Consider the following 23,826-nt stretch of genomic DNA (forward strand, 5'->3'; position numbering starts at 1 on the left):
TTCAGATACTAATGTAATTGTTGAAAAAGTTAAGGACATAATGGATTTGATCATTTTGCCTGTCAAGGATGAGTGTAACTGTTTTCTTTATAATTTTTTATTGTACTTTAGGTTGTACTGAGTGGCCCTTGTTAATGTGGACTTGGCATAAGTCTTAATTTGAATTTTAAGTTGTTTCTTTGAACTGTTTTCCTTTTCCTGATTTTTGTTATTGATGTAACAAATATTAATAAAAATGTAAATAAAAAAAGAAAGAAGTCTGAAGAAATGATCCAGGGCTTGGATGTGAATTGAGTGTTACTATAGTACTTGGAGATGACCAGTGATTTTTGGATGTTGTACAGACTGCCCTTCTTGAAATACCAAGGAAGGGTGGAATCTAAATCAACCATAGCACATTGACTTGACTTGAGGTGATCTGCCTTGGCCTATATACTCAGTGTTATATTACATTACATTAGTGATTTCTATTCCGCCATTACCTTGCGGTTCAAGGTGGATTACATACGATTGTCATGATATTACAAAATACATAAAGTGGAATTCCATGAGAATTGTCAAGATCTTAGGAGATACATAAGGACATTTTTGATTTGCTAAGAAGTAGAAAGTAATGTAGGTGAAGCTTGGGAGGAACTGTTTTTTGTTATATAGGTTGTGCCCAAAAAGCTAAGGGCTCACTTGATTAGGAGTTAGTGGGTAGAAGTTCAGTGTCTAATAGAGATCTCTAGGGCAGCTATATAGTCTACCGATTTGTTCCCTAAACATCTTAGGTTGGGTGTCCTTGCCTGAGAGGATGCTGCTTTGAAAACAGATGTGCTGAGGGCAGGTATTTTGAGTTCTTGCCTCAGTTTGGGACTGTTCTTATATTCCATTCATCTAGACCAGGGGTAAGCAATTCCGGTCCTCGAGAGCCACAGGCAGGTCAGGTTTTCAGGATATCCACAATAAATATACATGAGTTAGATTTGCATCTCAAGGAGGCGGTGCATGCAAACCCATCTCGCATATATTCATTGTGGATATTCTGAAAACCTGACCTACCTGTGGCTCTCGAGGGCTGGAATTGCTTAACCCTGATCTAGAATGACTTGATAAGGAAGGAGAAAATGTAGTGTTAGATCATTTTCTTTTCCTTTTACATCTATTAGATCAGTCCAGAATTCATCCATATCTCTGAAGTTGCATTTGATTGCTAGTGAGGAGAGATTTCTTGTGAAAACTCTCCATCATATTGTGGGGCAAATACTATTTGCTTTTTAATACTGAATGAAACTGAAGAGATGCTGGCTGCTTGGTATTTTTTAAGGGCAGGGCTTACAAGTATGTTTTGTTCATCCCCATCTGCTGGTAAATTGACATAATACATTTGTCTAGAATGGTCTGGGATCATTTGAGAAAAGAAATTTAGGAAGTCCAAATTTATCCACTGGGATTTTTCCACAGAAAGTAAATCCATCATGCATGGTAGATGTCGATATCATCAAGTGGATCTTGTGTGGGGTTCTTCCTAGTTTTTTGAAAATTGACTTGCAGGCTTGCTCTGTTTCAGAATTGGTCATTTATTGTACAAATGTTAACATTGTGTGCTTTTGGGTAGAAGCAATCCTTTTGTCAACTTGTTTAAAAATACATTTTTTTTAAACATGGGATATTATATTTCAAACAGTTTGTATATATTAAATTTGGTCTTTTTGTAAATTAGCCTTTGACCATGATAAACTATGTTTCTGTTAGATAAACATAGGACTGTACTCCTAGGTGAATATCCTCTGGTTTCAAACTGTTGCAGAAGATGTCAATCACATCTTTTAGCTCCTCCTATTTCACCAGTGGAGTAGAGTGCCCTCTCCAGTTTTTCCTTTTTAAGCGAACTGAGAAGGTGTGTTCTGATCTGCTCTATTGTTTTCTGGTATATTTTATCCATTTCGTTAGGGTTATTGTCCCTTAATCTGTCCAATTCCCTCCTTAAGCTATGTTACCTCAGAGGCAGTAAAGTCAAAGAAGCACTGCTTGAAATTTAAAGATGTTTATTTAAGAAATTGATGGATAAAACTACAGTGAGGAATTTTTAAGTACAGATAGTTAATGTGTAACTGGATGGCAAACAACTATATCTCTAAACAAACTAGACAGAAGTCTATCTTAATGCTACCTTATTTGCTATTTCTCTTAAATATGTGCAGTGGCGTACCAAGGGGGGGGGCAGTCCGCCCCGGGTGCATGCCCCAAGGGGGTGAACAACTGACCACCCAACGGGGAATAGGCTGCCACTGCCGCCACCGGGAACAAGCCGAGTTTTCCCTCCCTGCTTTTCTTCCCTGCGGGGCTGACCAACTCTCGCCGCCCAACGTCAATTCTGACGTTGGAGAGGACGTTCTGGGTCAGCCAATCGCTGCCTGGCTGCCCGGAATGTCCTCTCCGATGTTAGAATTGACGTCGGGTGGCGAGAGTTGGTCGGCGCCGAGGGAAAGAAAAGCAGGGAGGGAGAACTCGGCGCCAGCCTGTTCCCGATGGCGGCAGTGGCAGCAGCATGTTCCCAATGGCGGTAGCATGGGGGAGGACAGGGAGAAAGAAATAAAGAAAGGGGGCAGGGTAAAACAAAGAAAGAAAGAAAAAAAATGGGGCACGGAGAGAGAGAAAGACAGACATAGAGAAAGAAAAGGGGACATGGAGAGAGAAAGAAAGAAGGGGGCAGAGTGAAAGAAAGAAATGGGGCACGGAGAGAGAGAAAGACAGACATAGAGAAAGAAAAGGGGACATGGAGAGAGAAAGAAAGAAGGGGGCAGAGTGAAAGAAAGAAATGGGGCACGGAGAGAGAGAGAAAGACAGATATACAGTAAGAAAGGGGGCATGGAAAGAGAAAGAAAGAAGGAGCAGGATGAAAGAAAGAAAGAAATGGGGCATGGCGATAGAGAAAGAAAGGGTCATGGAGAGAGAAAGAAAGAAGGGGGCAGGGTGAAAGAAATGGGCCACGGAGAGAGAGAGAAAGACAGACATACAGAAAGAAAGGGGGCATGGAGAGAGAAAAAGAAGTGGCAGGATGAAACAAAGAAAAAGTTGGGGGAGGGAATGAGGTCTGGAGGAGAGGAAGCATACAGGAGGCTGAAAGAAGGGAAGAAATATTGGATGCACAGTCAGAAGAATAAAGTGCTACCAGAGACTGATGAAATTACCAAAGGTAGGAAAATTATTTTATTTTTAATTTAGTGATCAAAATGTGTCCATTTTGAGAATTTATATATGCTGTCTATATTTTGCACTATGGCCCACTTTTACTAAACTGCAATAGCGTTTTTTAGCGAAGGGAGCCTATGAGTGTCAAGAGCAGCATGGGGCATTCAGCGCAGCTCTCTGTGCTAAAAACCACTATCGTGGTTTAGTAAAAAAACAGGGGGTATATTTGTCTATTTTTGTATAGTTGTTACTGAGGTGACATTGCATAAAGTCATCTGCCTTGACCTCTTTGAAAACCCGTGGAATATAAATGATAATTAACATTTTCTCTGCATACAGTGTGCTTTGTGTTTTTAAAATTTTATTGTTGGTAGATCATTTTGACTTGGCCACAAAGGTAAGGGGGAGGGAGGGAGGGGAGCTGCTGAAAGACATCTAGTAATCCTTGCAGGCTTGACTGTTCAGGGAATTATTCTTGTAAAATCATGTTTTATTATGTGACTGGTATTATTTAGACTTTAATTTCTATGAATGAATAGAATGAAAATGATATAAAATTACTTGCTTGTTTTTATATGCGTGCGCTGAAGGAAAGTGGACAGAGAGTGGGCTGAGGACGCTGAAGGGAAATGGGGAAGAGAGAGTGGGGAGAAGATGCAGATTTATAAATTGACAATTGTACAGAATATTGTTTCTTTTTATATTTTAATATAATAAGTTCAATATAAAACAATTCAAGGCTTGTGTGGATGGAATAAGGTGGTTTGTGGGGATGAGGACCGAGCTTATGGGGATTAATCCAATAAAATTGTATTTTCTTATTTCTCATTATTTGTTTTATTTTTATTTGTTAATTTGTAAAGTGGTGATTTTATGTATCAGTTTTTTCAAATTTACATCTACTGTCTTTATATTTTGCATAGTATTAGAGGACATATGTTACTGTTTTTGTGGTGTAGTGGTGTTGCATTGTATGCAGAGTCTGGTGTCTTGGCGGTTCAGTTTAACTTTTGTCTGCATATTTCTATTTTTAGTTTGTGATTATTCCATATTGGGCGAGGGTGTATCTCTGTTCTGTGTGTATGAAAAGAATATAGTTTTCAGTTGGCATTGACTGCAGGATCAATTGACTGCGGGATCTGACTTGTTTAGTTTTACAATGTATGTGTTGGTGTTCTAGTGCTCACTGCAGTGTTTAAGATGCTGCCTTTTCCTAGGTACACTCTTGTTGTGCGATATGTGGATAGGGGGGTTAAAAAATGATGGGCCCCATGTGTCACATATGCTAGGTATGCCATTGAATATTTGTTCATGTATCTTGGAAATAATACCAATTCCTTGGTTCCTGCTCCTGGTAACTTTTGATATTTAAATAGTAATTAAATAAAATTATATTTCCAGTGCAATAGGTGAGTCATTCTAGAAAAAGTGGGTTATCTCCCATTGGCCACGAGCCACCTGCAGAAGGAATCCACTCTGGATTTTTTTTTCTCTGACTGTCCTTTACTTCACTGGTGGTTCTACAGCCACCTGTAGTTTTTCCCTTCTGCACGCAAGCCTGAAGGAGTGTTTCTGTTCTGCTCTCCCCTTTTTCTTATATACTTAGGAGTTTTTTAACCCTTTTGGAGTTTTCTGAGAAATTTTGATATGCTTATGTAAGTAATTCACTGTTTGTGCAGTTTCTTCTTGCTGTAAACCTCCTTGAACCAATGATTTGGCGGAATATAAGAATAAAAATTATTATTATTTTCTTTGACACGGTGAAGGACCATATCTTTCTTCCCAAGCCACGTAAACAAAAGTTCAGGAAGCAGATTGCATATCTCCTAGTGATGCAAAGCCCCACTGCCTGGCATTACCTTCAGGTCCTAGACTCGATAGCAGCAACCCTGTAAGGGGTTCTCTGGGTGAGAGCACACATTCGTCCCCTACAGGAGTCTCTCTTCTCCAGGTGGTCCTCCCAACATTATTTCCTTCAGATGCAGCTTCCCTGGTCTGTGGAAGCAACAAACATCTTGCACTGGTTGCTCTGAGTAGACTTCTTATCAAGGAGTATCCTACTCCTAATACCCTCATGGGTGATCCTAACAACTGATGCCAGCCTGTCAGGCTGGGGGGGGGGGGCCTATTGCAATGGGTGTCCGGTACAGGGCTGATGGTCTTTCCATCAGAGAAAATGATCCATAAAATCGTCTGGAACTGCAAACCATTCAGCTAGCTTTAAGTTTGTTGGAGAAAGATCTGTAAAGCAAGACAGTCATTGTTTTTGGACAATGCCACCACAGTAGCATATGTATACAGACAAGGAAGCACCAAGAGTGCTCTGTTACATCTGGAGGATCAGATTTTGTTCACATGGGTGGAAGCTCACCTTCAGGCACTCTCCACAGCTCATGTAGCAGAAGTGGAAAAATGTGAAGGCTGACTTTTTGGGCACATGTTAGACCCAGGTGAATGGTCACTGTCTCAGAGTGTTCAGTCTCACTGTGCAATGCTGGGGAAATCTGGCAATGGACTTCATGGCTTCAGCGAAAAACATGAAGGCGATTTGCTTCTACATCCAAAGAGATGAATTAGGAAGCACAGGGTTGGAAAGAAGAGAACGGGGCGATATGATTGAAACGTACAAGTACATCACGGGATGCATCGAGTCAGAAGATGATATCTTCTGGCTCATGGGACCCTCGACCACCAGAGGGCATCCGCTGAAAATCAGGGGAGGGAAGTTTCATGGCGACTCCAGGAAGTACTTCTTCATCGAAAGAGTGGTGAATCATTGGAACAAACTCCCACTCCAGGTGATAAAGGCCAGCAGCGTGACGGATTTTAAGAAAAAATGGGATACCCACGTGGGATCTTTAAGGGAGTAAATCCAGGGGGGAGGGATACTTGAAATGGGCAGACTTGGTGGGCTATAGCCCTTTTCTGCCGCTTTTTTCTATGTTTCTATGGTTTAGCTCTGGCTGGAAGACAAGCTACTTTGTGTTCCTGCAGTTGTCCATGGAGGACTGGGTTATTTTGCAGACTTCTGATCCTACTAGCCCCAGATTGGCCTCGCTGGCCATGGTATGTGGATCTAGTATGGCTCCAACGGGACAGATGCATTAAGCTGCCAGTTCATACGGGACTACTCAGTCAGGGTCCAATCCATATGGAGAATCCAGATTGCTTTGGTCTTATGGTATAGTTAAGTGCTCTGCCTCAATATACCAAGGCTATTTGGAGGTAGTCATTTCTATTCTCCTTCGAGCTAAAAAGCCTTAGACCAGGGGTGTGCAACCTTTTGGCTTTCCTGGGCCGCATTGGCTGAAAAAAAATTTTCTGGGGCCGCGCAAACACTTCAGCAAGATAGAGGAGGTAGTTGGCAAGACGGTAAACACCTGGGGGCAGGAGAAGAAAACACTGCATCCCCCTCGACCAGGGCCGCACAAAATACTTCACAGGGCCGCATGCAGCCCTTGGGCCACAGGTTGGACACCCCTGCCTTAGACTATTGGAACCTATGCTAAGGCCTGGAAGGCTTTTCAGTTCTGGTGTGCCAATGATAATGTGGATCCTTTCAAGGTGCAGGCCTTTCATGCTTTCGAGCCCGAACAGGAAAGGCATCTCATCCAGATGTGACCAGATTTTTGAAGGGGGCACTCGGATTGTGGTCTCCATTACACCAGCCTTTTCCAATTTGAAATCTTAATATCGTCCTGAAGAGACTTTGTAAACCTCTGTATAAGCTCATTCAAGAAGCGTCCCTGCTGGATCTCACGGTGAAGACAGTGTTTCTGGTGGCAATTGTCTCAGCGAGAAGGATCTCAGAATTACAGGCGCACTCATGCAGAGAACCATACCTCAGGATCACAGAGGCAGGAATTGTTCTATGCATGGTACTTTCCTTTCAAATGAAGGTTGTTTTAGTCTTTCACATAAATCAAAAGGTCAGTCTACCCACGTTTGTCTACTGGTTCGGCCAAATAGGATAAAATATTGTAGAGATTGGATGTACGGGGAGTTTTTTGCTCCTCTGTTTGGAATGGATCAACTGTTTTTTTGTGCTAACAAGTCAGTCAAGACGAGGCAGACCAGCTTCCAAGTCATCTATTGCCAAACAGATTCGAATGGCAATTTCGTTGACATACATTGCTTGTGACAAACAGCTGCTTATTTCTCTCAAAGCTCAATTGACTAGAAGTGTGTTGGCTTCCCAGATGGAGACCAGAGCAGTGCTGCCCAGAGAGATCTGTAGAGCAGCTACTTGGTCTACTCTTCATACCTTTACCAGATTCTATAGAGTGGACGTGGCGGCTTGGGAGGATGCCACTTTTAGGTCCTTGGTCTTGTGGGCAGGCTCATCTGTCCCACACTAGGCGTCTGCCACTGCTTTGATACGTCACTTGGCATACAGACTCCTATGTTTATGTAACAAGAGAAGATTAGGTTCTTACCTGAATAATCTTCTTTCTGTTAATATACTTAGGAGGCTGTACGGCCTGCTCTCAGTTTTCAACACACCTGTTTTCTGCCTCGGATAAAGCTATATTCCAAAACTGGAGTTTTTCTCCTATCTGTTAGAAGTACTTGTAATCATGTATGACTAATAAATTAATAAATTTGTTGAGTTCTGAGCTTCATATGTGTTTCTTTGTTGCACACAGCAGGGTGGTTCGTTGGACACTTATGTTAGTTCATGTTAACTATGGGGGTTGTTTATATTCGAGCCTCATTTTGATGATGATTATTTTTTTCCTCTCCTCCCCACCTGATGACCAACACTGCTATTTTCCACCCCTCCAGATGTCCAGCACTGCTATCCTGCACCCCGCCCCCTCTGACAACCGGTACTGCTATCCCCTCCGATGACTAACATTGCTATCTCCCCCCTCCCCCCCCCAATGACTGGCACTCCTATCTTCCACTGCCCACTCCCTCCTGTCCCAGACTGACGTTGCACTTGGTCCTGATGCTCTGGAAGCCAATGCCAGTGCTGAGCTGAAGGGCCTTGAACATCTGCGAATGTTCAAGGCCTGCTGGCTCCCGCTCTTTCCAGGATTCTCGAAGGGAGTCCAGCAAACCTTGAGCATGCGCAGATGCTCAAGGCCCTTCACCTGCACAGAATGTCTGCGACGTTGCAGAGAGCATTGGGCCTGTAAGTGCAATGTCAGTCTGGGGCAGGGGGGAGCAGATAGTGGAGGATAGGAATGCCTAAGCCACTGTTCGATTCTCCAGCACTCCCAGTGGTTTCCTCTGTACTTTACTTTTGCCACACTCCACCCCTCTCTGAAGCAACTTCCTCTTCTCTGCTTGGATGAACTGCAGCAAAGGAATGGTGCAGAGGAGGCCGCCTGAGTGCAAGAGAATTGTTTCCACGCCGGCAACTATGTTGTGGCTTTCGTGGTGAGGGGAGCTTCAGAATCAGGTTGAAGAACATTTGGTGGAACCGGGGAGGGGGTGGGAGGAAAAGAGAAAGATGCTGAATGGGAGGGGCAGAGAGAAGAGGAACTGAGGTACATGAATGGAGGAGAGAGGAAGGGTTTGGTGGCACATGGATGGAGGGAAGGGGAAAAAAGGGGCACATGGATGAATGGAAGTGGAAAAAGAGAAAGGTGCACATGGATTGAGGGAAGGAGAAGAGTTGGAAAGATAGATTTGAGATGAAGGCAGAAAAATGGAAGAAAACTGAACATGAAAGTCGGTGTCAAAGGAGAGGAAAGAGCAAATGCATACCAAGGCCTTTGAAACAGCATTAAGAGCACAAATTGAACAAGGTGATAAGAAAAATAAACTTGCCAGATGACAAAAGGTAGGGAAATGTTTTTGAAAGTTTACATCTGCTGTTTTTATATTTTGGACTTTTCAGGAAAAAATGCATTTTCTTCCATTTCTCTTGTGGTGTAGTACAGTATGCATAATCTGACATATTAGGGTTTCGTTTATGTACAATAGTACTTTTAATTTGTGGGTTTGTATTTGAAAAGTTTTTTTTTCTGTTTTCTGCATGTATAACTGAGATCAGGTGTTCTTGTGGGGATAGAAGTCCAGAAACTTTAGTTCGTATTGTGGTCCCAAGTAGGGAAATATGTCTGCTCTCCTTCAGCTTTTTTGGACTCGAAACTGCCTCAACTGAAAAATTAGTGATTACTTATGGTATGAACCCTGACAAATGACGCTCATGTACCCAGATTCCTGACCTTGGTTTATATTCAAGTCAACCTTTTTTCCTCCTCTTTTTTTGAGGAAAAAAGTTACTTTGATTTATATTTGAGTATATATGATATTGTTTCGAGGAAGTTCCCTGTGCTCCTCCTTCTGCTTTCTTCTGTTGTAGTGGATATCAACTGCTTTGGTACAAACTGAAGAGGACACTACTCCACTGGTGAAGAAGGAGGAGCTGAAAGATGTGATTGACATCCTTCTGCAACAGTTTGCGACCTGAGGATATTCACCTAGAGTACAGACTCCTATGTGTATTAACTGAAAAAAGATTATGGTATCTAGGTAAGAATCTAATCTTCAAAGTATTATTGCCACTTCTTTTAGGCAGATATTTGGAGCATGGGGGTGCTAATGTATGCACTATTGTGTGGCTATCTACCTTTTGATGACGATAATGTAATGCTGCTCTACAGGAAAATAATGGTAAGAATTTTCTTATTTTTAATGTTTACACTTGATGTTTTTAGAATGATGAAATATATATATAAGTGAAATTATAGAAAAGCTTGTTCTGTGTGCTAGGCAATTTTCTTCTGTTCCTTTTTCATATGTTAAAAATGGTATTCTGGTGAAGAACATATACAGCCTTCTGAAAGATAAAATAGGGTAGATATGGTCATTCAGGATGTCTCAATTTTAATGTAATATCACTATACCATAAATCAAATGTATGAATAATGCTCAAGTAAGAAATGAGGTTGACCTACCTGCTTCCATGAGGAAGATTTATGTTTTGATTTCTTAAACTTATATTTTCTCCATAGACAATCTAGGAAAATGGCAAGCACACTTAATGTGACACTTAAGGTCATCTATTATTGCCAAGATGCTAGGAGGTCTCCTCCAGCTCATAGGCACCTTTCTTGCTTGTGTGCTTCATATTCACCTTTCTTGCTTGTGCGCTGCACAAGGATTTATACTTTGAGTGAGACTATCAAGAAAAAAGGGGGTTATAACGGATAATTTATACAACATCTGATTTAGTAAATTCATTTACTACACATCAATGTCTGACTACTTTTTTAAATACTTAATTGTCACTAAAACCATTTTTTTGTCATGTACAAAACAACCATTTTATCAGTGTATTAACCTGCTGTGTAAATTAAGAGGTTGAAGTATCATAAAGGATGCATGGTTCTCAGTAAAGAGACCTCTTGGATGTTATTTCAAGTCTTCATCCTGAATGCATGTAATGTAATCATTTACTTCAGACCTCCTTCCTACCTTAAAAACATTTTTATTTAATAATGTTTAATTAAGATTAAAAAAATAATGAACTAAGGGTGCATAACCTATCCCTATCTTCTATTTAAATTATTTAATAAATATATGTTGTTAACTTAATTTACTTTATAATGTCCTATCATTCACTCCATCAAATGTATTTTTATATTTTTGTATTAAAGAAGAAGAACAGCAACACTTATTTTAGTGGCTTCCAAGCCAGGACCAACGTTGGTGGGTTTATGAACTACCCGACGCTTGAACTGTTTTAGAGCGTTTCAGCTATTAGCTAGCCTTCATCGGGGGACAATATTGCTGCTGTACCACTGCTTGGTTACTTGTTCTCGTTAGTGTGATGTCCCCCTCTCCAACCGTCTGCATTGTTGTTTGTCTGTTCTTAGTGAGTCTGTGAACCAGGGTGAGGTTCAATTTGATTTGATTTTACATGGATGGAGGGGGGTAATGGTGTCTAACAGGGTACAGATAGAGGTTTACCTTACAGGACATTGAGCGAATAGGGTATGGATATTTTAGGTTAGGTAGGGAACACTTTCAGGTCATGGACCTGGGGGGCCGCCATGGGAGCGGACTGCCGAGCACGATGGACCCCTGGTCTGACCCGGCAGAGGCAATGCTTATGTTCTTATGTTATGTTCTTATGTAGTGTGTTAGTTATGGTTTTGTTCCAGTTGGTTAGCATTAGAGTTGTGTTTTTCGATGGGGCGGTGAGAGACTCGGATACTGTGTTCCAGAATAGTTCAGGTCTCATCTTTCTGTGCACTAGTCTTGTATCCGTGGTGATCTTGCTGTTCTGATCTTTGTCTTTTGAGATTGAGGCAGAAGTTTAGGAGGTAGTGGTCAGACCATGTGACCGGGGACCATATGACATTGCTAGTGAGATTTATGGAGGAGGAAGATACGAGTAGATCAAGCGTGTGGCCTTTTTCGTGTGTGGAGCCTGAGGGGGCAATTGTGATTTGGCAATCGTCAAGTAGGGCTTTGAGTTTGGTGACCTCTTTGTTGACCTTGGATTCAAGAGGGAGATTGATATCTCACAGGATGATTAGTTTATCGAGTTGGCAAGCTAGGTTGATGATTATTTCCGTAATTGTGGTGATGGAGCTAGGTTGGGAGTTAGGAGGTCTATAGACCAGAAGGATTCCTACGTTGTTCTGTGTGGAATTAGTCTTATCTTCCAGTTTGCAAGCAATGTATTCCAAATTGGTGTGAGAACTTGAGTCTATTTCCGAGATGATATAGGCTTTTTTGTGAATAATTGCTAGGCCGCCTCCCCGTTTGAGTTTTCTCAGGAGATGGAGTATGTTGTATCCTGGAGGGCAGAGGTGGGGGAGTTCTGGGCTACATTAGTCTTTTAACCATGTTTCCATGATAAATACTAGGTCTATATCCTTTGTGGAGATCAGGTCATTTCCGAGGAATAGATTATTGACCACTGATCTTGCATTCATGTACATGCAATGGGCGGAGGAGGGTATATTATTGTTTGGATTCATTGTTGGGTTGTTGTGTGACTTAGAGAGGGGTCGCTTTCTGTGTATATGTTTGTCAAGTCTCTTGGTCCAGATTATGGGAATAAGTTGACCGCTTCCACCATGACCTTCTGTAGGTTGTGTAAGAGGTTCTTTCGATCTAGGCCTTTACTTCTTGGGATCTTGTGAGGCATTGAAATGGTGGTTGAGAGATATGTTGTGTAGCGCTGTGAGGGTGGTGAGAAATAGTATCGGGAGCTGAGTGAAGGAGGGTTTCATTTTGTAGTCTCCCTTCCTCTCCTTCACCCCAATTTTTCCTCTTTCCTTTTTCTATCCCACGTGCAGCATCTTTCCTCCCCTCCCATTCCTCGTGCAGCAGGGCCCCTGCCCAGCTTCCCTTCATCCCTCGTGCAACAGGACCCTGCCCAGCTTCCCTTCCCTCCCTCCCATCCCTTGTACAGCAGGACCCTTACCCAGCCTCTATCCTTCCCTCCCACCCTCCCATCCCTCATGCAGCAGAACCCTTGCCCAGCTTCCCTTCCCTCCTACTCCTTGTTCAGCAGAACCCTTGAGCAAGCACCTGCCCCCGCAGCCGAACCACCATACTTCCCTCTCTCCCATCTGAACCCTGTCGACCATGAGTGAGCCTTACATACCTCCCTAAGCAGCGTTTGGCTGGCAGCACTTGAAACAGGCTGCTTTGGCCTTGTCCGCCCGTTAATTCACTCTGCCGCATTGCTGAATATACTGTATATGAGATTGATTTGCTGTGCAAATCAGTCTCATGGATTTCATGCATATTCATTATGGAAATCTTGAAAACCTCACTGGGTGGTAACCCTTGAAGACCATGGTTGCAACCCTTAAATTAGATAAGGAATTTGATGTTGGTTTCTATCACTTCTACCTGTCCTTGTAATTTAAGCTTTTTTTAATTAAAGAAATTACTGTTTAGTAATTTTTTTTTTTCTTCAGAGAGGAAAATATGAGATTCCAAAGTGGCTTTCTCCTGACACTATAATACTTCTCAACCAGATGTTACAGGTACTGGTGGGGTGATTTTTTTGTTTGGGTTTTTTTTTTTTTTTTTTTTTTGGGGGGGGGGGGGTTAATACATCTGCATTCTCCCTTTGAGTACTGGTGGTAAAAGTTTGCTTATTCAGTAACTAGAGTACTTCTACATAAGCTTCCTAAACTGTGTATTGTTGAGTAAAAGAGAACAGTGGCGTAGTAAGGGTGAGCAGCGTCCCTTTCCCCTTTCCCGTACCTTTTTAACTTCTCCGGTGTGAGCAGCATGCCCACATTGGTGTCGAGTTGCCCTTTGACATCACTTCCTAGGTGCGGGTCCCGGAAATGATGTCAGAGAGTGCTAATGCTGACACAGGCAGCAGCCTTGCACCAGGGAAGTAAAAAAGGTACAGGGTTAATCAAGGGGCATGAGGAGGGGGGAGGAGGAGGAGGGGTGCCGCACCTGGGTTCGACCACCTGCACCCCCTTATTACACTACTAAGAAAGAAAGATCAGGGCAAGGTAGATGCAAGCAAAGATTTTAAAAGCTAGGTTTGAGAGGTAGCTCAGCACAAATAATTTTATTCCCAAAGGACAAGATGGTAATGTCAGAGGGTGAAATTATCTGCACCAGAATACTCTGGGAGCTGCTGTTAGTTCCTTTAACCTTTGGTATGTAATTTGGAGTGAACTTTTCAAAAACTCCTTGGATACTGTGTTTTTATGGTCAAAACACTGAATGAAAGCTTAGGGTCTATAGGTGTTGGTAAAAACGCCCAAGGCTAATTTTGGAGTTTTTATGTCTGTTTCACACAACGAGTGGTGGACGCTTGGAATGCTCTCCCGGAGGAGGTTGTGACGGAGACCACCATTCTGGGATTCAAGGGCAAGTTGGATGCACACCTTGCAAATCACACTGAGGGATACGGGAAAACAGGGTCTTCATCAGGGAACACCTAGCTTAGCCTCCGCGTGTGCGGGTCGCCGGACTAGATGGACCTAGTGTCTGATTCGGTGAAGGCACTTATTATGTTCTTATGTACTTTTGAGGGGAGAAGGGGTTGGTTTGGTTAGGCAGCACTTGCTACTGCTAGTATTTCCAACCTTGTCCTGGAGGCACACTTAAACTAGTTGTGTGTGTAAGGATTTCAACAATAAGTTTGCATATGAATTGCATACTGGGAATTTCTGTATCCTACTAGACCAGTCCAAACCTTTTCTAGTAGATGAAGGCAGACACTTGATGATCCTAATAATGTAATTAGTATAATAGATGGAGCAGCCAGGAACATTCCAGTATTTCTCTGCCTCCATCAGATGGATGGAGGTAGAGTTGTGCAGTGATTTGTCTTGTTTTTCCTTAGCTTTTTTGACTTTACTCCCTGAGCCTCAGTCTGTGGCCTTTTGTCAGACACTTCCAGGATGAACACACAGATGCATACTTGAGCTCTCTGTTATGCCAGCTGGCAATGTGGGGCCAGGGGCAGGAGCACACACTTGGAAAGTCCATTCCTGCTGTGACCAATTTTAATTTTGGCTGGAATGTGGTGGTTTTGTTTCTAGACTGCATGTTTGCAAGCACATGGTTAAAGGCTGGGGGTGAGCTGGGAGGCTCATTGGCCTCCATTATGGTCCCAGTTTTTGGTCTTTCTGTCTAATTGTTTTAAGCACCACGCAATCCCCCTATGCCTCCGACAACCCCTGCCCTCTCCCACTTCCTTTACTTTCATATGGCTGGCTGGAGCGATGCCTACTCCCTCTTGCCAGCCTCTTCAAAATGGTGGGGCTTCCCCTCCCGAGTGCATCCTGGGATGCACCGTGTAGGGGCCTGAGGCTCTGATTGGCCCAGGTGCTTAAGGCCCCACCCAGAGAACAGGGTCCTACAGAGAACATTTCTTGAAAAAGGACCTATATTCTTATGCTCAACACTAAAGCAACAAGCAGTTCTGTCAGTAAATCTGTATCAGAGGAAGTCAGTACTTCTATTCTCTCTGGACCTGACTGCTGCGGTTTACTCAATCGATCACTCTATTCTGAAGAATAGACTAATCTGTCTTGGCATTTCTGGAACCACTTTGAAATGGTTCAAATCTTACTTCTCTGATAGGTTATATCAGGTTAGCCTTCCAAACTCCACATCTCATAATGACTTTATCATTTACAATTGGAATACTGTTCAACCAAATGGGCTGAACAGGGAAATTGAGAGTGAGCTCCGATTGGTTCTTCACTTGAGGTTAGCCTTAAATTTGCATATGTTTGACGTTTAAGATCATTCGTTCAACTTTGTTTTCTTTATGGCGGGTACATTTGAATCCATCTGTTTAACTTTGCCATCTTGAGGATGGGCTGGTTGGGGAAAGGAGTTCCCTCCTCGCTAGTTGCTGTATATAACTTTTTTAAGGTATGTGTTGTCTCCTGATGATGCTGTTCGTGAAATATAGTCTGGTGTAGAGCAAGGCTGGTTCTAATTTCATTCAACAGAAGATGGATAATTACTACTCTACAACACTAAGAACTTTTATCTTTGATGACTTTGTGTTACTTGCCTTTGGATAATTGAACCATCTGGATTTTTATGATTAATAAGATTCTGTTTTAGAATTGTAATTTCCTAGTTGGTCTTCTACATTTATATTCATAATGTGGGGATTTTAGCGAGTTTGTATGTTGGTGATTGTGCATCTGTTTGTGGTGTGCTATATTTATATATATAATAAAATTTATTGAATTTGTATGACATTTAATGTTTGTATTATGTTACATAGTCTTCTTTATTGAGTGTATTATGATACGTAGACTTCTTTATTGAGAATATCTAAACGTTTGTTTGAAGCTGTTTTAGGATTATTTTCCCATTTTTTATTCTATTGATACTCTAGTCCAGGGGTCTCCAAAGTCCCTCCTCGAGGGCTGAATCCAGTCAGGTTTTCGGGATTTCCCCAATGAATATGCATGAGATCTATGTATTCATTGGGGAAATCCTGAAAACCTGACTGGCTTGGGCCCTTGAGGAGGGACTTTGGAGACCCCTGCTCTAGTCATTTCCAACCTTGACTACTGTAATTCCTTCTATCAGGGAATTACACAGAAAGAAATCAGGAAACGTCAAATATTTCAAAATACTGCAATAAAAATAATCATTTAATGCTAAAAAAATTTGACCATGTAACACCGCTTCTGGTTACCCATTTCCCATAGAATTACATTTAAGATTGTTTCTTTTTTTCAAAGTTCAATCCATTCCCCTGCGTTTATGGATAAGTTTTTGATTTCTTATGCAACGTCAAGAACTCTTAGATCATCACAACAATATCTTTTTACAATTCCCTCTGTCAGACAGCTATTCTATGACACAACCCGTAAAACAATTTTTTTAATTGGAGCACCTTCACTTTGGAACTCCTTCCCAATAACTTTAAGGCAGGAAACTAACCCTCATAATTTCAAATCCAACCTCAAAACCTTTCTTTTTAAAGATGCATTTAGATTCAGAGCTTAATTTTATTTTTACCCTTGCATCTTTGATTTATTCTCCTCCCTTTTTTCATTTTTATTTTAGGCAGTGTAACCCACCTCCCTTTTCCTTTTTGTTTCATGAGTAGTCTTGACTTTTAAATATTTTAACCATGTACATTATACCCCTTTTTCTTTATTTTTTTTAATATAAATTGTACTTTGCAAAACGCTTAGGAAGGTCAAGTGGTATATGAGCAAGGGACATCGATGCCTTCTTGAAAGCTCAAGGTTTGAAAAATAATAAAACATGCCAAATGACACCAGCGCAAGGTTTTAAAAATTATAATTAAGATTTATTGAGTTATTGTTTCTATTTTTCCATTATGAGATCAAAAGAATAAAGCATAATTGCTTAACAGTTGCGCTAATGGGAGATCGTTATAGTTACCAAATACTGGCCTTCTGATAACGAGCTCACCTCAGGATCTCATGACCTTCTATTATATACTTTTGGCTCAATGACATCATCAGGTTTCTCAACCAATAACAATTCACAAAGGAGGTGGTTAAAAGTTAGACAAAGACAAAAGTTTCAGAAAAGTACATTTGATTTCTTATATTCATAACATTTCCAATATTCCTTTATCATTCTTAAAACTTATTTCAGAGAATGTACAATTATTACCAGGGTGCTGAAAAGTTCTCAGCTTGCTTGTCAGCTAAGTTTCATCCACACACAGTGCTGAAAAGTTATCAGCCTGAGAGGAAAAGAGAAGCTCTCCTGACAGGTTCAAATTACATAGCCATTACACAGAAACCTTCCTAGAAAGGAGGAGGAGGGGCTGGTCTCCCCCTCTCTTCACTAGAAACTGTTAATTATGTCCAGATGTTGTGCCCTTTGAATTTCTTTAGGTTGCAAATATATATATATTATGTTCCTCTACCAATTCTTTTGTTCAATACACAGCCATACACACACTCCAGTCATATTTGCTTGGCCAAGCCTTCCATACATAATTTTCATTCAAAACTATATTTAATTTCTGTTATATCTTAGTTTGGGACACATTATATTTCTTTACCCGTCTAAAGCACATGTGGTATTAATTAACACCACGCTGCTGAGATGCTGAACAAAGACTTGGAAAACAAAATCGATTCCAAGACTGAGAAGATATAGATAAAGACAGAGAACCCAAAATGGATTCCTCTGGTTTCCTTTATGATCTGGCCCAACAGCAAAGTACATAAAAAGAACACCATTCTTTCCCTTATATTAATCTGTAGTGTGTTTTTCTGGCTTTAGCTACATTTATATTTAGATTTTTATTCACCAGTTTTTCGTAAGCTTCCATTGGGTGTGGCCTTAACTAACACATATGCTTGTATCTAACTAGAATTACCCAGAATCATACGAAAAACAGGCACTTTTGTAGAAAAACTCCACAAAAATACTGCACTATCATGTTCTGCTATCCATTCCATTACCGTCCCATAAACATCACCCCCTACTGGCCACGAGCCACTACTCCTCAGTATATCAAGATTTAACTTCAAACATTTTTCAAAACAGCTTATTCTGAAAGAGCTAGAAGTATGCACTAGAGTACTCAGAATACCAAGATAATGCTTTTTGAAGATTTGTTGATTTTTAATTTTTTTCTGATCTTTTGATAGGTAGACCCAAAGAAAAGAATAACAATCAAGCATCTTCTGAACCACCAGTGGCTCTTGCAAGGATATAAATGTCCTGTTGAGTGGCAAAGTAAATACCCAGTAAGTTTCTCGTGCAGGATACTATGCATAGTAGTTTGTGGTTCTCTTGACTCCCTGCCAGATAGAATGGTGTTATGCAAGTTCAAACATATCGAAGTTTTATTCACCTTTTTGTGTAAGTATTGGTGGCCTAGCCACTTTGTTTATCAAGAGCTCCATTTATAGAGCTGCACCACCAATTAGGGCACACTGAATGTGAAGAAGCCCATAGGAATGGAATAGGCTTCTTTGCATTCAGCACACTGCTGATGGGGTAGTGCAGCTTTGTAAAAGGAGACCCAGAATTGGTATCAGTAGATTTCTTTCTAGGCTTCAACTGCACATGTTCACTTTTAGTACCTTTCTTGGTTCAAACATTTTATTGAATAATGTAGACTTACTTTTTTAATTTGAGTATTTTTGTTGAATGTTAACTTTCCTGTTTAAACTAGAGTTCTTATTTCTGTTTTTATTATTATAAATGTTAAAGCACTGTGAGTTCAGCAATCAAGGAAATTCATCATAGGAGGCAGCTACGAGTATGTATGCAATAGATTCAACTTAGAGAGATGTAGATATCTAAAAGTTTCCAAATAAAGGAAACTTACAATCTTTGTTATTTACTGTAGCAGTGGTTTCAAACTTGAGTTAAATGTTTTGTGAAATATATCATGGTTCTCAGAACTTTAACTATTTTTCTAGTTAGTTATTGTATCACAATTTAATCACAAGGGATAACAGAATAACCATTAATTCCTGGTTTTCCTCTTTGTTCGTCCAGAGAACAGAAGGTTTGTGTTAAGGCGTACAAGTTCTATCTTAAAAGCTTGAAAGTCAAATATTCCCTAATGCCTATTGTACTGATTTAGTTCCCCTCTGCCTGTATATTTGTAAATTTTTGCAGGAATGTAATATAAAAGGAATAGGACTTGTATACAGCCTTTTTGTGGTTACATATTCAAAGCGGTTTACATATATACAGGTACTTATTTTGAACTTGGAGCAATGGAGGATTAGTGGTTTGTCCAGGATCACAAGGAGCAGCGCTGGGATTCAATCCCACAACCTCTGGGTTCGGAGGCAGCAGTTCTGCCTCTAGGCCACTCCTTACCTCCTATATACAGTACTCTGCCTGCATAACAAACTCTTTATCAGGTTTCTTAGAAATCTGCTGCTGTTAATGTTTAAGCAAACAAGGTGTTCCACACAACCAGTGGAGCTTATTTTGCAGAATGCATGTGTATCTGCATATATACATCCTCCAAAAAGTGAACCCTTTTCAGGATTTTCTGGATCCCTTGTTACATACTAAAAATTTGGTGTAGATAGGACATGCACTTCTCCCAAGCCTCTTTTTACTTTGGGAAACAAAGAAAATAAAATGTATAATTTCACAATTTTTGTAGCATTTCTAATTCCTTTATCCAGCTACACCAGTCCACACCAATGGATTATATTCCCCTACCAGAGATGGAGGTAGAGAAGACAGCTCCCAGTGGTATAACATCAAGTGCAACCTAGAGCTAGTCAATAGTTTTCTACCTCCAGCAGATAGTGTAGGTTGGACTGGTACACCTATTCTTGTTTTGGAGGCCTAATACCCGTAGACACCAGCTATGGTGGGTGCCTTCTTGATTGAGTCCTATGGTTGGTCTACAGGCCACTTCTAGTTGAGATTGAGATATTGCAGCCCCTGTGGCCAGGCTCTTTTTGCCTGTAGTCCAAGGGGCCTATACCAACAACCAGAAGAGAACCTTCTGGTTGTTGGTATAGGCCCCTTGGGGGCCATACAGTCTCTCCCCTCCCTCTGTGGCCTTCGCAAAGAAAAAAAACAAATTTAATCATTTGAATTGTTGAATTTGTTTGACTGCAGGCGGTGCTGCTTATAGCATAATTTTTTTCCAGCTAAAAAACAGAGGCCAGGACTGCAGAGAGCTCAGGGGAGGGGGGGGGGGTGCAATAGGCAACTTGAATCAGAGAGGATTCAAGGCAGGATTGAATCAGGCAGTTCAAGCAAGTCCCAGTGGAGGATCCCCAGCATGCCCCTGTGACACTGCTATTAAGCAGCTGGGTCAAAGTACCCCAATTGGGTGAGACTTTTCGGGGTATGCCTATGCAGCTCTGGGCATAGGTTTATAGTCATAGTTGCTGCTTAATGCCATACTGCTGTCTGTGGACACATGGCTTTTGGTAGGAGCAACAGCCATTTTAGATCCCAGCTACTTCCTCCTCTAGACAGAACCCTGCTGTTTCTAGTTTGCGGGCCTCTGTGGAGACCCCTCTGTCTCAATTGGCTTTCTGGGGTCCTGACTTGGAATTTTGGCCTCATGCTGTCTACTGCCATATCTCAAGGGATAGGCCCTGGCAGCATGGAAGGGGATGGACTTTGTAGACCTTACCACAGGGGACCAATGGGATCACTTGACTTTCTCAGGTTCTTGGTGTTCAGCCCCTCTACGAAGCAGTAGAGGGCAGCCAGTGGAATGTCAGATGATCTAGAACTCTCTCATGGCAGGTCCACAGGCTGGGAAGAATGTGTCCTAGGGCTATCTTCTCCCCCACGTTCAGACTCTTTGGAACTGGGGAATTGTACCCAAGAGAGGAGAGGATTCTCCAGTGGTACAGCTTTGAGCAATGGGTGCAGCCTCCAAGGTCTTCTTTTGTAATCTGTCCTTTAGGGCTTTTTTGTTCAGTGTGGGCCTTAGGAGGGCATGCCCTTAGCATCTTCCTGAGGTCAAACCCACGGGGGAGATGGAGCCGCCCTGGGTTAAGTGTGCTCCCATGACTGAGATTGTTTCTACTTCATGAAAACTACAGATGGCAATGCTGCGAAAGGTCAAAAATCCAAATGGAGCTCAATGAGCCAGTTGATATTGTGTATAAATTGTTAGAAGGCATTTTCACTCTTATTTATTTAAAAAAAAAAAACAGCAGCCAAACTGGGTTAGACCAATGGTCCATGTATCCTAGTATCCATTTACCAACAGTAGCTAATCCAGATCACAAGAACTTGGCAGAAACCCAAATAGTAACGTGTCCATGTTACCAATCCTAAAGCAAGCTGTGTCTCCCCCATATCTGGAAATGAGAATAACTAATAAGGTGATAAAATTGCTGGCACAGTTATTCAAAGTTGTTAAATCACAAGAGAATTGAAAAAAATTGAAAGAGGACCTTACAAGATCGGGAGACTGAGCATCCAAATGACAGACATTTAATGGATTACAGGACCAGAGGCAACATGGATTCACTAGAGGTAGGGCTTGTCCAGTGGTCTCAAACTCGCGGCCCGGGGGCCACATGCGGCCTGCCAGGTACTATTTTGAGGCCTCGGTATGTTTATCATAATCACAAAAGTAAAATGTAAGTTTCTTGATCATATGTCTCTTTAGCTATAAATTACAATATTATTATTAAGACTTAGCCAAAAAGAAAGATTTATAAACTATAAAATTGTCATTTCTTTAATAAGACATTAACTATTTTTTTCTGAGGCTCTCAAAGTACCTACAAATCCAGAATGTGACCAGTTTGAGACCACTGGTCTTGTCAGACAAATCTGATCAATTTCTTTGACTGGGTGACCAGAGAGTTGGATAGATGGAGTGCGCTAGATGTGGTGTATTTAGATTTTAGCAAAGCCTTTGACAGTGTTCCACACAGATGTCTAATAAATAAATTGAGTGCCCTCAGGATGGGTCCCAAAGTGACGGGCTGGATCAACAACTGGTTGAGTGGAAGGCGACAGAGGATAGTGATCAATGGAGATTGCTCTGAGGAAAGGGATGTTACCAATGGTGTGCCTGTTCTTTTTAACATTTTTGTAAACGATATTGTTGCAGGACAGTCAGGTAAGATTTCCCTCTTTGCAGATGATACCAAAATCTGCAATAGAATAGATGGTGTGAAAAACATGAAGAAAGACCTGGTGAAGCTTGAAGAATGGTCTGAAATTTGTCAGCTAAAATTTAATATTAAGGAATGCAAGGTCATGCATTTGGACTGCAAAAACCCGAAGGAATGGTGCAGTTTAGGGGCTGAAGAACTTATGTGCACGACAGAAGAGTGGGACTTGGAAGTGATTGTATGTGATGATCTTAAGGTGGCCAAACAGGTTGAAAAGGTGACGGCAAAAGCTAGAAGAATGCTAGATTGCATAGAGAGAGGTATGGCCAGTAGGAAAAAGGAGATATTGATGCCTCTGTATAAGATGGCTGAGAGTTGCTGAGCATGTGTGAGATGCTTACAGAATTCGTCAACTATTTACTTCTTTTTGTCATACCTGATGCCAAAGAGGAGAGGGAAAAACGTCTCTGGAGCCTCGAGGCGCTTGGAGACCCCTCCACAAGCGACTTTGGATTATTTCTTGAGGCGTCTATGCCAGGAGTCGACGCAGTCGGGAAATCGTCCGCTGGAGCCGCGGGCTAGGAGTGAGGCTGCTGCGAGTTTCCATGGGCTGGAATTGACGCTGAGCCCCGATGCCAGAACCCCGCCCTCTCAGCCGCAGAGTGCAAGCTTGCCGCGGGAAAGTAGCCAGTCTGAAGAGGCAGACTTCATTTCCCAGGAGGCTGATTTGAGTGAAGCACTAGATAACACTCCGGCTAAAACAACGAAGGGCCAAGGAAAAAGACAAGACCTACATGAGGAAAAGACACTGGAAACAGCACAGGCTGGATTAATGATTGCAAGTATATTTTCAATGCCTAAACCTATCAATGTTACCCTAGATTCTTTATGGGACTTGGTAACTGCGTTGGGACAGACTTTGTCACCACAAATAAAGGACTTAGAAAATACATTTTTTGAACAAAGGGAGGAATTAAATGAATTTAAACAGGACATAGCGGTTGTAAAAACTAAGGTAGAAAAAGTTGAGAAAGAGATATTGGAAGTAAAGGAGGTACAAACAACTTTAATTAGAGATAATCTTAATTTAAGAAGACAGATGGAAATTTTGGAAAATAATAATCGAATAAATAATCTTAGATTACTGAATTTTCCGAAGGTACCTTTATTGTCTGCTAAAGAAGTTCTAAAGAAATATTTTATGGAAGTACTTAATGTTCCAGAAGATACTTTTCCCCCCTTCTCAAAAATATATTATCTTCCTACAAAACTTCAGAGGAACAATGTCCGATAGAGGGCGAATGGATGGATTTAACTACAATCCTGGAAACCTCAATGAAGGAGGTAGCTAGGCCAGCTACTTTATTAATAACAGTCGTCCTGCTACCCGACAAGAATTGGATTTTAAAGTTATACTTCAAAATAGACACAAAGAATTTATGGGACAGAGAGTTCAAATATTTCCTGATGTGACAAAAAAAAAAAAACAGAAACGCAGAAAACAGTTCTTGCTTCTCAAACCAAGGGTTACTGCGATGGATGCTTTATTCTTATTATGATATCCATGCAAGTGTATAGTAAAGTATCAATCTTCTAATTATGTGTTTTTTGAACCTTCACAGCTAACGGGTTTTCTCTCCTTGAAACATCTTGAAGGGGA

General features: G+C 41.3%; 1 protein-coding gene across 4 annotated transcripts in view; it reads left to right on the top strand.

Moving 5' to 3' along the window:
- Positions 1–23,826, top strand: part of MELK (maternal embryonic leucine zipper kinase) — a 204,196-nt gene that overhangs the window by 106,964 nt on the left and 73,406 nt on the right. For 3 of the 4 annotated variants that reach the window (XM_033956774.1, XM_033956777.1, XM_033956775.1), the window contains 3 exons: positions 9,706–9,804; positions 13,074–13,142; positions 18,243–18,341. In XM_033956774.1, coding sequence (XP_033812665.1) covers positions 9,706–9,804; positions 13,074–13,142; positions 18,243–18,341 — 267 coding nt within the window. The remainder of the gene's footprint in view (positions 1–9,705; positions 9,805–13,073; positions 13,143–18,242; positions 18,342–23,826) is intronic. The other variant, XM_033956776.1, reaches the window with a different exon arrangement.

Source organism: Geotrypetes seraphini, chromosome 8 (genome assembly GCF_902459505.1).
Source record: "Geotrypetes seraphini chromosome 8, aGeoSer1.1, whole genome shotgun sequence".
Lineage (NCBI taxonomy): Eukaryota > Metazoa > Chordata > Amphibia > Gymnophiona > Dermophiidae > Geotrypetes > Geotrypetes seraphini.